At 40.9% G+C, this 18,199-nt stretch overlaps 1 protein-coding gene across 2 annotated transcripts in view; it reads left to right on the top strand.

Moving 5' to 3' along the window:
- Heatr5b (HEAT repeat containing 5B) overlaps positions 1–18,199 on the top strand; it is an 89,556-nt gene that overhangs the window by 39,136 nt on the left and 32,221 nt on the right. For both annotated transcript variants that reach the window (XM_052746309.1, XM_052746308.1), the window contains exons 19-22: positions 4,151–4,310; positions 7,183–7,372; positions 9,513–9,682; positions 17,711–17,855. In XM_052746309.1, the coding sequence (XP_052602269.1) occupies positions 4,151–4,310; positions 7,183–7,372; positions 9,513–9,682; positions 17,711–17,855 (665 nt within the window). The remainder of the gene's footprint in view (positions 1–4,150; positions 4,311–7,182; positions 7,373–9,512; positions 9,683–17,710; positions 17,856–18,199) is intronic.

Raw genomic sequence — 18,199 nt, 5'->3', positions numbered from 1 at the left:
TTCTGACATCACTATCCTGCACTGTAGCATCATAATATTGAATTCTGACATCACAGCACTGCACTGTAATATCATAATGATGCATTCTGACATCACAGTACTGCGGTGTAACTTCATAATGATGCATTCTGACATCACAACACTTCACTCTAACATACTGATGCATTGGGACATCACTATCCTGCACTGTAACATCATAATGATGTGTTATGACATCACTATACTGAAGTATAACTACTAAATGATGCATTCTGACATCACAGTACTGCAGTGTAACTTCATAATGATGCATTCTGACATCACAGTACTGCAGTGTAACATCATAATGATGCATTCTGACATCACAGTACTGCACTGTAACATCATAATGATGCATTCTGACATCACTATCCTGCACTGTAGCATCATAATGATGCATTCTGACATCACTATCCTGCACTGTAGCATCATAATGATGCATTCTGACATCACAGTACTGCACTGTAACATCATAATGATGCATTCTGATATCACAGTACTGCACTGTAACATCATAATGATGCATTCTGACATCACAGTACTGCACTGTAACATCATAATGATGCATTCTGACATCACAGTACTGCACTGTAACATCATAATGATGCATTCTGACATCACAGTACTGCACTGTAACATAATGATGCATTCTGATATCACAATACTACACTGTAACATCATAATGATGCATTCTGACATCACAGTACTGCACTGTAACATCATAATGATGCATTCTGACATCACAGTACTGCACTGTAACATCATACTGATGCATTCTGACATCACAGTACTGCACTGTAACATCATAATGATGCATTCTGACATCACAGTGCTGCACTGTAACATCATAATGATGCATTCTGACATCACAATACTACACTGTAGCATCATAATATTGAATTCTGACATCACAGTACTGCACTGTAATATCATAATGATGCATTCTGACATCACAGTACTGCGGTGTAACTTCATAATGATGCATTCTGACATCACAACACTTCACTCTAACATACTGATGCATTGGGACATCACTATCCTGCACTGTAACATCATAATGATGTGTTATGACATCACTATACTGAAGTATAACTACTAAATGATGCATTCTGACATCACAGTACTGCACTGTAACATCATAATGATGCATTCTGACATCACTGTACTGCACTGTAACATCATAATGATGCATTCTGATATCACAATACTGCACTGTAGCATCATAATATTGAATTCTGACATCACAGTACTGCACTGTAACATCATAATGATGCATTCTGACATCACTATACTGCACTGTAACATCATAATGATGCATTCTGACATCACAGTACTGCAGTGTAACTTCATAATGATGCATTCTGACATCACAGTACTGCAGTGTAACATCATAATGATGCATTCTGACATCACAGTACTGCAGTGTAACTTCATAATGATGCATTCTGACATCACAGTACTGCAGTGTAACATCATAATGATGCATTCTGACATCACTATACTGCACTGTAACATCATAATGATGCATTCTGATATCACAATACTGCACTGTAGCATCATAATATTGAATTCTGACATCACAGTACTGCACTGTAACATCATAATGATGCATTCTGACATCACTATCCTGAACTGTAGCATCATAATGATGCATTCTGACATCACAGTACTGCACTGTAACATCATAATGATGCATTCTGTCATCACTATCCTGCACTGTAGCATCATAATGATGCATTCTGACATCACAGTACTACACTGTAACATCATAATGATGCATTCTGATATCACAGTACTGCACTGTAACATCATAATGATGCATTCTGACATCACAGTACTGCACTGTAACATCATAATGATGCATTCTGATATCACTATACTGCACTGTAACATCATAATGATGCATTCTGACATCACAGTACTGCACTGTAACATCATAATGATGCATTCTGACATCACTATACTGCACTGTAACATAATATGCATTCTGATATCACAATACTACACTGTAGCATCATAATGATGCATTCTGACATCACAGTACTGCACTGTAACATCATAATGATGCATTCTGACATCACAGTACTGCACTGTAACATCATAATGATGCATTCTGACATCACAGTACTGCACTGTAACATCATAATGATGCATTCTGACATCACAGTGCTGCACTGTAACATCATAATGATGCATTCTGACATCACAGTACTGCACTGTAACATCATAATGATGCATTCTGACATCACTATCCTGCACTGTAGCATCATAATGATGCATTCTGACATCACAGTACTGCACTGTAACATCATAATGATGCCTTCTAATATCACAATACTACACTGTAGCATCATAATATTGAATTCTGACATCACAGTACTGCACTGTAATATCATAATGATGCATTCTGACATCACAGTACTGCGGTGTAACTTCATAATGATGCATTCTGACATCACAACACTTCACTCTAACATACTGATGCATTGGGACATCACTATCCTGCACTGTAACATCATAATGATGTGTTATGACATCACTATACTGAAGTATAACTACTAAATGATGCATTCTGATATCACAGTACTGCAGTGTAACTTCATAATGATGCATTCTGACATCACAGTACTGCAGTGTAACATCATAATGATGCATTCTGACATCACAGTACTGCAGTGTAACTTCATAATGATGCATTCTGACATGACAGTACTGCAGTGTAACTTCATAATGATGCATTCTGACATCACAGTACTGCAGTGTAACATCATAATGATGCATTCTGACATGACTATACTTCACTTTATCCCCAACAAAGCCCCTTAGAGAAGGAAGGAAGGAAGGAAGGAAGGAAGGAAGGAAGGAAGGAAGGATGTTTTGGCTTACAATTTGAGGGTTGTGTCCTCTCCAGGAAGGGGCGTGGTGGCAGGAGTGTGAGGACAGGCTCCACTGTGTCCATAATTAGGAAACAGAGAGGTTTTGCTCAGTATAGTTGCTTTGGTTACTGAAATATGTCTTCAAACTGATGAATACTGTTAAGTATATGTTTCCCATCAGATTTTAAGACTGAGTTTGAAAAAGTGTAAAATATCTCAGTAATTTGTAAATTGCATCATGGTATTTTAGTATGTTGCTGGTACCTTGTTAAAATTAATTTCTGTTACTTTTCTCTTCGGTTTTGGGACAAGTATATTAGAAGTTATGTGTGAGATATATTTCAATTGAACATTTCTGTTTAATGTTGTGTTTATGTGATGGTTACATACAGTGTCCAATAATCATTGTGTACGTGACACTTTAAATTGGTGAGTTTTAAAGCCAGATGTGATGGCTCATACCTGTAATACCAATGTTTGGAAGGCTAAGGCAGGATTGTTGTGAGTTTGAGGCTAGCCTGGGCAATTGATGAGTTTTATATAAGTACATCTCAGTATAAACTATTTTAAAATTTATATGCAGTATTTCCTTTACTTTTAAAATTTATTAAAAATATATCTTAGGGGCTGGAGAAAAATTTCAACAATTAAGAGCACTTGCTGCTTTTTGAGAAGACCCAAGTTCAATTCTCAGCACCTGCATCAGGCATGCACAACTACCTGAACTCCACATTTGGAGATCCAGTGCCCTCTGCTGGTCTCTGTGGGTCACCACATATATTTCACCTATACATGAATAAAATGTCTTTTATATACATATATGTAATATATGTAGAAATTTGCCCGTTTTATAGAAACTTTGATCGTAATTATAAGCATCTGGGGTATAGCTCAGTGATAGAGTGCTTGCTTAGTATACACAAGGCCCAGGATTTAGTTGCCAGCACTTCAAAAACAAAACAAAATACAGGAAATTTCTTAAGTCAAATAAGAACTATGTTGTGTATTCTCGGGATGCAGGTTCTTTTTCTTGGTACTAGGGATTGAACCTAGGATTTTGTACACACTAAGCATGTTCTCTGTCACTGAGCCTCAGTCCCACAAATACTTTTTAAATTTTATGTTCAAAGTCTATAATTATAAGGACTGTTATTTTATTACTCTCCAGAGTGTTTTTCTTTTGCGCGTGTGTGATTCATAAGACTGTTACTAGAGGAAATGGAGACCCCGACTCCTGTTGCGTCATCTTTTGTCAGGTTGAAGTCAGCTCGAGATGTGGTGTCCAGGACTGGCCACTCACTGGCCCTTGGCTGTTTGCATCGTTACGTTGGTGGCATAGGATCAGGACAGCACCTGAAGACCAGTGTCAGCATCCTGTTGGCTCTGGCTCAGGATGGGACGTCCCCCGAAGTTCAGGTAGACAGTATGGAAGTCTTTCTCTACACTTGCTTTTGAGACAAAATCTCCCTGTTCTGCCCACACTGACCTCAACTTGCTCTTCACCTGCTGCAGCCTCCTGGGTGCTAGGATTACAGCTGTACATGTACTCGACACAAAAACAGTTTTTAAAAAAGATTTATTTATTTATTATTTATTTACAAAAACAGTTTTTAAAAAAGATTTATTTATTTATTATGTATGCAGTGTTCTGCCTGCATGTATGCCTACACTCCAGAAGAGGGCACCAGATCTCATTACAGTTGTGAGCCACCATGTGGTTGCTAGGAATTGAACTCAGGACCTCTGAAAGAGCAGCCAGTGTTCTTAACCTCTGAGCCATCTCTCCAGCCCCCCAACACAAAATTTTTAAATAATATCTATGCTGATAAGTTGTGAGGAAACATGTATTACGCTCTTTCCGTGTTATTTCAGGAGTTTATTTGTAATAGACCATTAGCAAGAGTTTTGCTTTTCAACATAATCTTCAAAGTCTGCCTTTTCCTGGGAGTTAAACCTATTCATATGTGTGTGTGTGTGTGTGTGTGTGTGTGTGTGTGTGTATCTGTACATATATGTGTGTACATATGCATGTATATATAGATGTAGCATTTTTATTAGTTCTTTGAGACTTTCATACAATGTATTTTGACCATATTCACGCTCTCCTAATTCACTACCCCCTTCTCTACCACCCAACTTTGTGGGTTTTTTGTTTGTTTTTTTTTTTTTGTTTATCCTTCAAGACCAATTTGCACTTCTCAAATGTTCTTTGACGTGTGGTCTTCTGCTGGAGGGTGGTCAGCTTACCAGGCTGCACTCTTCGAGGAAACTGTCTCTCCCTTTGCCTGCAGCAGCAATTGCCAACATCTCCATGGCTCACGGTGGGCTAGTGTGCCCAGCCCGTCCCTCCTTTCCGTTATTTGGTCTGGCTCGTCCATGCTGTTGAGACTCCTGAGTTGTGTCTGCAGCTTCCCTGCTGTGTCCGGAAGGAAACGTTCCCTTGGGCTCTTACTCTCTTCCCGCCTCCTCTTCCACAGTGACCCCTAAGCTTTGGGGGTTGGCCGTCTGTACACTCCCTTCAGGGATGAGAGGTTTTATTCTCTGCACTTTGGCCACTTGTGGGTTACAGTGTTAATCACCGTCCACTGATCTATAGATACAATGATAGATCATTAAGAGTCAGTTTAATCCTATGATCATTTAGCCCCACAGTAGTGGTAGATATCCCCTACAGCCTATGATCCATCCAACCATGGGTTCTTAGCCTGATAATGGTGGCAGGCATTTAAATCCTTGTGGAATAGGATTTAAATCCAGTCAGAAAGAGTTGGTCACTCCTGTGATGTTCATGCCACTGTTCCACTAGTGGGTATGTCTTCCCGGGCCAGGCATTCTTGTGGCTTGCAGCAGTCATACCTGGGTATGACTGATGAATATTTTGCTCTTTTGCTAGAACCTTCAAGGTCTATGAAAGCTAGCTAGTAGTGATGAAGCTTCTAGGTCCACACCAGCGTAATTTCGCCCTGTTCTATGACTCAAGCATGCAGTATCTTCAGCAGTAGGATCTTGCTTTCAAGTTCTAGAGGGTAACCAGGAGCAACGTCAAACACCTGTGATTTTTGGGGTGGGGGGGGGGAATCCATGGGACCTCAGTGGCTAATGACTCCAAAAGAGGTAACTCATACTTGTCATTGGGCTTTTATGTTTTAGCCTCTTGTCTAGTAGGATTGTTGTTGCCCTGTTATAGGTAACTCCATTTTAATGCTGTGTGTGTGTGTGTGTGTGTGTGTGTGTGTGTGTGTGTGTGTGTGTGTGTGTGTGTGTGTACCTATATATGGCACCTTCTCCACTAGTAGGTTTCCATATATCTTTTCTTTTTTTAAGATTTTATTTATTTTTATGTGCATTGGTGTTTTGCCTGCATGAATATCAGTATAAAGGTACAAGATTCCCTGGAATTGGAGTTACACAAAGTTGTGAGTGGCCATGCAGGTGCTGGGATTTGAACCCAGATCCTCTGGAAGAGCAGCCATCGCTCTTAACTGCTGAGCCATCTCCCCAGCCCCGTATGTCTTTTTTGAAAGGTCTTTAGTGTTGTTTATTTCTCCCCATATTCCCTCCTCTACCCTGCCTTCCATTCCCTAACCCAGTTTAACCCTTCCTATTCCATTATTCTCTTTTAACTCTTTATACTAGTGCATTCTATCTCCCCTCCCTTGAAAGTCCCTCTACTTAACCCCTTAGTAATTCATTGACCTCTATGAATATTCCAGAAACACATGTATCTGAGAAGTCAAAACTAACTTTTATAAATGAGAGAAAACATAGCATTTGTCTTTTTGGGTCTGTGGTAGCACTTAGAATGGTTGTTTCCAGCACCACGCATTTACCTGCAATTTTCCTAATTCATGAATATAGTTTCAAGCACATTGTATTGTTTATTGTTTCTTAGTTTTTGCATGTCCTTTCATTATTAGGTTGGTTGCTCTCTGATTAGCCTCATTTCCCCTCTGACTTCCACTTTTACCACAGCCCAGGTTCTAGGGTCCCTGAATCACATTTACCCCTTGAGCATTTTTTTTTAACCTTCGTTGTTTCCCAAACATCTTATGCTTAAGCAAATATAGCTGCAGTGAAACTTTAAGAGTATCCACATGTAAGCGTGTACACATGGTGCCATGTGACAGCAGTCGGAAGGCTAAGGCATGAGGATCACACCTTCACGGGCAGCCCAGGATACAGCAAAACGTATTTAAAAATATTTGCACAAGTATAACAATTTAGTACACTCAACTCAGTGTACTGTAATTGCTCCTTACAACTAAAATTAAGTCACGTTTTATTGTAGACGTGGTCTCTTCATTCACTTGCCCTGATAGTCGATTCTAGTGGCCCAATGTACCGTGGATATGTGGAACCCACGCTGTCTCTAGTTCTCACCCTGCTGTTGACGGTTCCGCCCTCACACACGGAAGTCCACCAGTGTCTGGGCAGGTGCTTGGGTGCCATCATAACTACGGTTGGACCAGAACTGCAAGGTAAGCCAATTCATCTTACTCTAAAGAAAGCACGTGGGCAGTTACTGTCCCTCGGTTTCCTCAGGGTTGCCATCGTGTTGCTTGTAAAACCTTTTCAATAACTGTCATCTATTGTATATCTGTGTTTTCCAAACTGGCACTCAGTGTTTTGTGTGTGCCATTTTTAAAATTCACAAAGCACAACAGTGTTTTCTTTTTTGTGTCAGGGTTTCACTATGCAATTCTAGCTGGCCTAGAACCTTCTGTGTAGAACAGGCTGACCTTAAACTCACCGCCTCTGGAGTGCTGGGATTAAAGGTGTGCAGCACCATTCCTGGCTCAGAACAGCTTTTTTTTTTTAAATTCTCCTCTCATGCATTACATCCCAACTGCAATTTCCTCTCCCTCCTCTCCTCCCAGTCCATCCCCCCACTTCCTCACTCCCCCATTTCCATTCCTCCTTTGTTTCTCTTTAGAAAAGAGCAGGTCTCCCAGAGAGATCAACCAAACGTGGCATAACAAGACACAATAAGACTAGGCACACCGGGCGGCGGTGGCGCACACCTTTAATCCCAGCACTTGGGAGGCAGAGCCAGGCGGATCTCTGTGAGTTCGAAGCCAGCCTGGGCTACAAAGCGAGTTCCAGGAAAGGCGAAAAACCAAAAAAAAAAAAGGCCAGGCACATGCCCTCATATCAAGGCTGGACGAGGTACCCTAGTAGAAATAAAGGGTTCCAAAATCAGGCAAGAATCAGAGATACCCCCACTCCCACTGTTAGGAGTCCCATAAGAGTACCAGGCTAAGCCGGGCGGTGGTGGAGCATGCCTTTAATCCTAGCACTCGGGAGGCAGAGTCAGGCAGATCTCTGTGAGTTCAAGGCCAGCCTGGGCTACAGAGTGAGTTCCAGGAAAGGTGCAAAGCTACACAGAGAAACCCTGTCTCGGAAAACCAAAAAAAAAAAAAAAAAAGAGAGTGCCAGGTTACACAACCATAACATAACAAATGTTACACAACATATGTTCAGAAGACCTGGGTCAGACCCATATAGACTCCGTGATTGTTGCTTCAGTCTCTGTGAGCCCCTAAGAGCCCTGATGAGTTGATTCTGTGGGCCTTGTTCTCCTGGTGTCCCGATTATTCCTATAATCCTTCCTCCCCTCTTCTTCCAGTTTCCCCAAGCTCTGCCTATTGAAAAGAATTTTTTAAAGGCTTGAGCAGAGAAAACATTTTAAATGTAGTTCTGCTTGAACCCCTGTGAAAACAAGGATGAAAATGAAGTTTTTATTTATCCTGAATGCTGACTACTGTCTTGGTTGGCTGTACTTTTTTTGACTCTAAGACCCCCCTAACATGATGTCCCCGAGGCAGCTAGTTCAGAGACGACCCTTTGTGCTGGGCTCCTGTACTTAGAATTGGGGCCTTTGTAATACTCGCAGACGATCTTCCTGATGGTGAATTCAGTGAGTCATTGTGAGTGTATCCTGAGTGCCTACACATAGACCTTCCCCCTTCCCCTCTTTATTTATTAACTAATCCTCAAGAGAAGGTCAACTTTGTATTTTAATCACTTAATGATGGCACAGTTCAGCAGTATGTATTGCCTCCATTTTACAGACAGAATATGGAAGTAGAGAGGGGCTGTGAACTTCTCTTTGAACTTCTCCAAGATTTTGCTTTTGTACATGATTATGTGATTTCCTTGACTGGTATACGTACATAAAATTGTTTTACTTCACATTAGAAGAAAATTTCAGATACCTATATTTGATAATTAAACTGCTATACAGAAAATATATAACATTTTTCCTTAATTACCTCTAAAAGATTTTTCTTATTATGCAAATAGTATTTAAAATAAATGAAAGTGTAGTGTTTGTTGAGTCGAGAACCACAGAGTAAGGAATCCTCTGGTTATTAGCAGAAGATCGGTGGTTATAAAGGAGAGTATGACTTTTTAAAGGAGTAAGTTTCAAAAACATGAATTATTGCCTTATAAATACAGTTGTGTTTTGAATTCATGATTGGGACTCTTCAGATTATTGAAGCAATCTGAATAATGATTGGAAGAAGGGGTTATCTAGAAGATGATTACCCTCTAGGAGTGTTTTCGGGATACTAATAACACAGTTGTGTTTTACATCGTCTTTTACTTTCCTGTTAGGAAATGCAGCGACCATTTCCACCATCCGCTCCTCCTGTCTGGTGGGTTGTGCCATCACCCAGGACCATTCCGACTCTCTTGTTCAGGCAGCTGCCATCTCTTGCCTTCAGCAGCTTCACATGTTTGCCCCACGACATGTCAATCTGTCTAGCCTTGTTCCTAGCCTTTGTGTAAGTATACAGCTCTGTCGGGTCTCTGTTTTACTCTGGGAGCTTTAAAGTGTCTTTACCAAAAAATCAAACTGGACCAAAACAAACAAACAAAAACGTGTTTGGTGGGTAGTAAGTTTCAGTGTTTATGTTTCAATAGTTATCCTCTTTTATTTATGTATTTTTGTTTTGCATTTTAAGAGCTCTTTCGATGAACACTTACTTCCTAGCCCAGGACTTGGCACGTGTGCTCTTGCCCTCTCAGAGCTGTGTTTCTTAGAGCTCGATTGGTAACTTCCGGGAGCCGCGGCTGTCATTGCGGTCTTCAGTTTACTCATTCAGCAAACACTTACAGAAACTGTTATATAAAAGGTGCCAGGCAGAGCACTGCAGGCATGTAGGAATAGACAAGGTCAGGCCTTTGTCACTATGAAGCTTATAGCTAACAAGGGCCAATGAACAATAGCTATTCACAGACCAGATAAGAGCTAGAAAGGCTGTGGAAGGTTGAGAATATAACTCAGTGGTAAAGCACTTGTGTAGCATTTAAAAGGCCCTGGGTTTGATTCTCAATAGAAATAGAAAAGAAAGGCATAAGGGTAACATAAGGACTGTGTAACACAGGACCTGTCACAATCTAGACATTCAGAAACTAGTTTTCTGAAAAATAGTACTTAAGGTGTGATATGCAGAATGGGATTTAGTGTGTAGAATAGCACAGCATCAGCATATACAGAGGAAAAAATATGGAAGGGCCCTAAATGAGAAGTATGGTATGCTTAAAGAAGCAGTTATTATGTGACTAAACCTGGGAGGAAATGGGAGTGCAGACAGTGAAGAGCACGGTGTGGCTGAACAGCCAGCCAGGTGGCAGATCGTGTGGACGTCATAGATGTTTAGACCTTAGACTTTATTCTCTAAGCTATGAGGAGCCATTTACAGGGAAGTAACACGATCTGAATTGTACTTTTCCCATTCTGTTCTTGCTGTGTAATGGAGACTGGACTCTGCCCTACAGTCGGCTAAGAATTTTGGTATTGTAGGATCAAGATGATAATGGTTTGTTTTAGGTTGGCTGCAATCAGAATAAAGGGAAAAAGATGGATTCCGGTGATTTTTAGGAGGAAGGCTTGACAGAATGAGTTGATGTTTGGCTCTCAGGGAAAAGCAAGAAGGCTTTAGGGTTTAGGGTTCTGACCCGAACATGGTGATGGAATTTCCTGCGACTGGCATTGTTGGACAAGGTTGGGAAGAGCGGTATCATCACTCGGTTGTAGATATGTGACCGATTACATGAACCTGGAGTTCAGATGAAAGAGGATGGATTAGAGAAGTGAGTTTGGAAGTATAAGTATTTTAGATGAGCTGTGGAGTAGATGAGATCACCAGTGAGAGTGCTGAATGAGAAACCCAGCATTTTAGAATTATAAAAGAAAAGAATCAGAGAGTTAGGGGGTAATGGGAAGGGAAAGAGGAGGATGACAGCATCATAAGATGGAAGGAAGATTTAAGAGTGTGTGCGTCCACAGAAGCCAGGTGGAGTGGAGGAGCAGTTAGCTGAACCAGCTCCTGACAAGGGTCAGCGAGAGCTGCAGTGTGTCCTTCGACATCTGTCACATGACTGTTCTTAGCAAGAACTCACTGGGAAAATGGCAGAAGTGGAAGCTCTGACATTGGGTCAGAGATGGAGTGCAAGTAGAAACTTCCTAGACATTTGATTGTCAAGAAGAGGATGGCATGTTGGTGCTGGAGAGATGTCTCAGCAGTTAAGAGCATGAGCTGCTCTTCCAGGGGACCCAGGTTCAATTTCCAGCACCACATGATACCTAACAGCTGTCTGTAACTCCAGTTCCAGGGGATCCAACACCCTCTTCTGGCATCCTCAGGTATTGCCTGCACCGGCACATAGAAATACATACAGGCAAAACACCCCTACACATAAAAGAAACATAACAGATATTTTTCAAAGTTAAGGAAAAGAAGACAGGGTCCAGGAGGTCCAGGGGATAGGAGAGACTTTTCCCCTGCTGTAGTGTTATGTGATCCTGTTGCCATGCTCATGTGAGGGAGCCAATAGGGGGGAGTGTTGAGCATCCAGGAAAGAGAGGGAATAATTAATCATCCAAGTGCATTTTAGTTGAAGAGAGTTTTGGGACATAAGTGATGCAATAGCCTTTTCAATGCAAGCTGACTAAAAGGAGATGGGCATTATTAGCTAAAGATGGGCTTAGAGATTTGGTGTCTGGAAATTGAGGATGTTGTCTGCTGATTTTATATTCTTAGTGAAAGGTAAAATTAATTTTTGTGAATGAGGGAATCTGAAGTTGAGGAGAATGGAATATAGGAAGTTGAACGACCTGGAGAATTATATGAGTCTGGTAGAAGGCGGGTGGGGGTGGGGGGAATCAGTCTAGATTAATGACACTCTCTGACTCCAGTGTGTGACTTACGATGAGATCAATTTTGCTTACTTATGTTTTTTTTTTCTTCAGCAGCTGTAAATGAGTTGGGCCAAGACCGTAAGAAACTAGACTTCTGTGCCTTCATAGGTAGATTTTTACCGTTCAGAATAGACTAAAAGGCATCAGGATAAGGGAGGGAAGAATGCTATGAGACTGCTGAAATGATAGACAGTGAAGTCTCATCTGGGTGGGGAGGAGGGAAACCAAGAGGAGGCTGGAGAAAGCCACAGTAGATGTCACCATTGGAGGACGTTGTTGAGGTGAAAGGAAGACCCCTGTAATACAGTGAAAAGGGCAAGATGGTACATCCTCGGTTTGGTGTGGCATAGTTAATTTTACTCAATAAAGCATGCCCCTATTTTACCTTAGGGAGAATTCAGTGAGTCCCAAACCATCAAGGAGCTTGAGCAAGTCCCAGGGCAGAACCAAACGCTCATGACATGTTTACAAAATGTATATAGAAAGAAAACAATAGAATCTTAGTGCGTATTGCATTGGAAATACAGGAAAATAATGGGAAACTGAACATTCTGCCAAAAGCTGTGACCTAATATAAGCTATGAGGGCATAGATGGTGTCTGTTACCTGCTGCCAGACAGGCAACTGGTTGTGGCCATGACTTACCTTTCTGGGTTGTCTGGTTTCTCTTTACATTATTTTCTTCTTTGAAAACGTTTTCAAAAAAAGAAATTGTGCTTATGTATGAGTGTGAGCATGTGTGTACCATAGTTTGCATGTGAGGGCCAAAGGGACAGCCTTAGGTTGTCAGCCTTCCATCCTGTCCAAGGCTGGGTCTCTTGTTGATTTTTGTGTACACCAGGCCAGGTGGTCTTCAGACTTCCAGGGGTGCTCCTGTCTCCACCTGCAGTTTCTCAGGAGCTTTGGGAGGACAGATAACATGCACTACTGTGTCTAGCTTTTACATAAGTTCTAGGGATATAAACTTAGGTCCTCATGCTCAAGTGGCAAATGTTTTACCCCCATTGAGTTACCATGTCTCCAGTCCCCATTGTTTTCCTCTTTAAATTGTATTATGCTTTAGAGGTTGACCAAACATAGTTAAAAGGATCTAGTAGAGTAAAAACTGACTCTTTAACTGAGTGGAGCATATCTCTAAGCCATGGGGAACACAATGCGTTTCCTATGCTTAGCCCAAGATAATGTTTCCAAGTTGGATTCCTTAGTGGAACATCCGGGGTTTTATTACCAGGCATGTCGGAATACTTTCCTGAACCTCCTCCAAAAGACTGGGTCAGTGAGATTATTGTCAGCTGGAGAAGGAGATGGCCTAGAAGACTAGAGATGAGAAAAGAGGCATTCAAGTTGCCTTATTGAAACCTTGCCCAAAGCCTCTCATGTAGTCTGCGTTTACCAGATGCTCTGACACTTGTTGAAAAAGTCTGCATATGCATTAATTCAAAGTAGTGAATGAGTTCAGACTTTTGTAATTCACATCAGTTCTACTGTCCTTGGCATCAGAAGTGGCCGGATTATGCACTGACACGTGTAGTATTGAAAACAAAAGGAATGTGATTTTTATCAGCAAATGTATTGAGAGGTACATTTTATCATAGCAGTAGTTAATACATTATGTAAATGTGTTTGAGAATAGAACTATCCAAAATGTATTTTTTTTTTTTTTCTTTTTCGAGACAGGGTTTCTCTGTGTAGCTTTGCGCCTTTCCTGGAACTCGCTTTGGAGACCAGGCTGGCCTCGAACTCACAGAGATCCGCCTGGCTCTGCCTCCCGAGTGCTGGGACTAAAGGCGTGCGCCACCACCGCCCGGCCCAAAATGTATTTTTAAAAGCACAAGTGCCATTCTGAATTATCACAATTTCTGTTCTTGGAAACAATTGCTTTGTCTGTCATGTGACTACAGTTCCCCTTGTCCAGATGAAATCATTACATTTGTGTCATCTAGAATAATTTTAGACATTATCAGTGAATGATTTTCACTTTGAAATGTATCTTTATGATAGTAAATGTTCCTTAGCCAGGCCTGTGGTGCATGCCTGTAATCTCAGCACTCAGGAGGCAGAGACAAGCAGTTCTTTATGAGATAGAGGCCCAGCTGGTCTATATAGTGTGTTCCAGGCCAGCCAGAGCTTTGTAGTGAGACCCAGTTTGAAAAGCAAACAGGTATCTATGTGTCATTGCCCAGAGAGTCCACCCACAATTGGCTATTCCTCACTGAAGCCAGATGCTACCTAGAGATGATGGAACTATTTGCAATCTAGGAGCTTGGAAAACTAGGAAAGCAGCAACACTGAGAATTAATCCCAATAGTGGACATTTTTGTTAACAAGGAAGGAATTGGACAGCTCTGTCCTTTCTTATCAACACTGTATAAAGTTGATGGTACAGTCTCTGGTGGGTTTCATCATATAATCTCATATCATCAAATTATTCCCGATTGTAAGATCAATACATGAATTCCCAATTCTTTCTCCTACTAGAACCCTTGCCAAAGATGACTTTATTGCATTAAAATATCTTGGCAAAACAAATCATGGATGTTATAATGCCATTTGCTGCTAAGTTTCTGTATCTTCAGCTTTGATAAATGAAAAGTCAGATTTAACTAGAGATTATATGTACACTAATGTATCAGTATTGACCAAATAGTAATCATTTTCTTTAATTTTACTTTTCCTTATAATTGATATTTCTTTTTATTTATAAATACTGATGCTCCTTGGCTCATGAAAGAATTAGGTCTGGATAAATCTTTTGTAAGTTAAAAATATCAGAAGTTGAAAATGCATGCATGACCCTTAACCTACTGGACAGCATAGCTGAGCAAAACCGTGAATTGTGCACAGTATTGGCTGCTTGTATAGATGACCTCATGGCTGACTATGAGAGGAGGCTTGGTGCTAGTGCCACGTGTCATTAGAGGGTCTTACCACACATTCCTTAACTGTGAAAAACTCAGATTTCCAAACATGATTTGGGCTGAATGCATGTCACTTTCTATTATAATTCAAAAGGCTTTAAGTCAAAACTGTTAAGTCAGAGACCATCTACAAAGCCCAGCAGACAAGTGAAATAATAGTATCTAGAATTACATTAATCCATTTTAATTGTTTTTAACGTGTGTGTGTATGTGCACATGTGTTTGTATGTGTGTGTGTGTGTGCATGTGTGTATGTGTGTGCATGGTTGCATGAGTTTATGTGCACTGCATGCTTCAGTTGCCTACAGAGGCCAGGAGAGGACTTCAAATACCCTGGAACTGGAGTTACAGACAGTTGGTAGCTGTCGGGTGCTGGGAACTGAATGGAGGTCCTCTCAAGAAGAGTCAGCAATTTTAAATACTGAGCCATCTCTTCAGCCACCCATTTTTGTGGTCTTATAATTTATGGCCATGGTATCATTACATTTTCAGTGTCGAAGGATACTGGAACTGGAAAATAACACTGTATACTGCATCACTAATGTCACAGATGTAAAGACAAAAGAGAAATTGAATGTCAGGGATACCAAAATAAAGTTGTTTTTTTTGTTTGTTTGTTTGTTTTTCGAGACAGGGTTTCTCTGTGTAGTTTTGTGCCTTTCCTGGAACTCGCTTTGTAGACCAGGCTGGCCTCGAACTCACAGAGATCCGCCTGCCTCTGCCTCCCGAGTGCTGGGATTAAAGGCATGCGCCACCACCGCCCGGCCAAAATAAAGTTTTTAAACCTTGTGACTGAGTGTGGTTGCACATGCCTGTAATCCCAATATTTGGTGGGGAGACACAGAGGATTTGGGGTTCAAGGCCAGATTTCAGCTGCATTCTGAGACAGAATCCAGTGAATCCAGTGTGGTCTACCAGAGGCCCTGTCTTAAAATCAAAGGCAAATAAAACACTTTGTAAACTGGGATGTTTAATTTAAATCTCTCTTTGGCAGGGCAGTCAACATATTTTCTTTCTCTATAATTATCACATAATTAAAGTTTTATAGTATTCTACTTAAAGTGATTCTTAAAGACAACTGTGTAGGATAGGATAGACATTCTACAGATAAAACATTCAAAACTGCTTGACCAAGTGATTGTGTTCTTTCCATTTGTATGGCTACACTTTATACTTTCTAGTTTAGGATATGTGAAAGTTTGGGGAAATCTGTATTTTAGGAAGAAAAGTAGATATTTTTTAATCAAGATTTTTCTCCGATCAGTTACATTTTATTTTTCTTAATTAGATTTCATAGACTGGTTTTATGCACATATACCTTAAGTAAAAAGATGTTCTTTAGATGAAAAAAATGTGTCCTTTTTAAGTTTTAAAAACTTTTAGTGTGTGTGTGTGTGTTGGCTTGTATGTATATACATATGAGAGAGATGCTTGCAGAGGCCAGAAGAGAGTGTCTGAGCTCCTGGAACTGGAATCACGGCAGATGTGAGCCTGGGAGCGAACCTTGTTCCCCTGAAAGAGCAGCGAAGACTGTTAACTGCTGGGCCGCCTCTCCAACCTCCCACATGCTGTTCTGATAGCACAGAATAAACTAGCATTGGGAAGGGCTGTGAGTTCTGCATAATACCTCTCTCCACTCCATCATTTGTGCCTTGGGTTCTTTCTCAAATGCTTCCTTTTCTTCTAAGCAGTGCATGGATACAGGTTTATGATAATATGATGGTGTTTAACATTTAGTAAGCAGTTAACCTGTGAATGTATCGTTATGAGCATTTTACTTTTGGTTACGTCTTATTTTTACTATAATCCTGTGAATATTACATTCCCATTTTACAAATAGGCAAATTTAAGTATAATCAACAGAGATGGGATTCAAACCTGGGCTGGTACCCAAGACTGAATTGTATTTCTGATATTTTACTTGGGCTATTGGGGTGCACTATATTTATTTTTATAGGGACATTCCGGATGGAATAAGTCTGTACCCAAGCCTCCATTTTTAGTTCTTTTTGGCTGGGTTCATGCTTTGCTAGGTTTTGTTTTATTTATTTGATAAATATTCTCCTTCACTTTTACTTCTTTCTATTGCTCCGTTCTCTTACTTCCCATTCACTGCATTGGCTTCCTATGTCCTTGTAAATGACGACATCTCGGTGGGACCATGCGTAGATGTAAGATATGCAGAAAGCCCTTCTGGGTTTCCTTTGGAATGTGTCACACGAGCTTTAGAGAACAGACCTCAGCATAGGTATTTTGGTGCTGGTGTCTTTTCTATATGTCTTACTGATAGAACTGTCTTGCCAAAATGCCATTATATGGTTGTATTATATTTATTTAAATTTTAGTAGTTTTAATGATGTGTGTTTGTATGTCTGGTTGTGGGTGTGAGCACATGGTGAGTGCAGGTGCCCAGGGAGCCCAGAGGTGTCAGTTGCCTCTGGAGCTGGAGTTACAGACATTTGTAAGCTGCCTGACCTGGGTGCTGGGAATTGAACCCAGGTCCTCTAGAAGAGCAGCAAGGGCTCTTAACTGCTGAGCCATCTCCCAGCCCCTGATGGTATTTTAAATAACCAAGGTCTTTCAAGAAGGAGCCTCTGCAGAAGTAAGTCTTCCCAAGGATGAGTTCACCGGGTGAATGAACTTGAAGGACGACAGCTGTAAATACTGTCCTGAGACTGTTACGTTCACAGGTTCACCTGTGCAGCTCCCACCTGTTACTTCGAAGAGCAGCGGTGGCCTGCCTCCGGCAGCTTGCACAGAGAGAAGCCGCAGAAGTGTGTGAATACGCCATGAGCCTGGCGAAGAATGCAGGGGACAAAGAGAGTGGCGGTGCCAGTGAGTTCTCTGATTGGCTGATAGTCTTTATTTAAAAACTTTCCAAGCGCAAAGCCCTGGGTTTGATCCTCAGTTCAAAACAAAACAAAAAAAAAAACAAAAAACTTTCATCTTCTTTTTTCTGTTTTTTTTTTTTTTTTTTTTTTTTTCTTGGTTTTTCAAGACAGGGTTTCTCTGTGTAGTTTTGGTAACTGTCTTGGATCTGACTCTATAGACCAGGCTGGCCTCGAAGTCACAGAGATCCGCCTGGCTCTGCCTCCCGAGTGCTGGGATTAAAGGCGTGCGCCACCACCGCCTGACTTTGTTTTGTTTTTTTAAGACAGAGTTTCTCTGTGTTGCAGCCC

The sequence above is a fragment of the Peromyscus californicus genome, unplaced genomic scaffold, assembly GCF_007827085.1.
Source record: "Peromyscus californicus insignis strain IS unplaced genomic scaffold, ASM782708v3 Scaffold_1__1_contigs__length_55948999, whole genome shotgun sequence".
Taxonomy (NCBI): domain Eukaryota; kingdom Metazoa; phylum Chordata; class Mammalia; order Rodentia; family Cricetidae; genus Peromyscus; species Peromyscus californicus.
The sequence above is the reverse complement of the archived record's forward strand: the minus strand, read 5'-3'. Positions and strand labels throughout refer to the sequence as shown.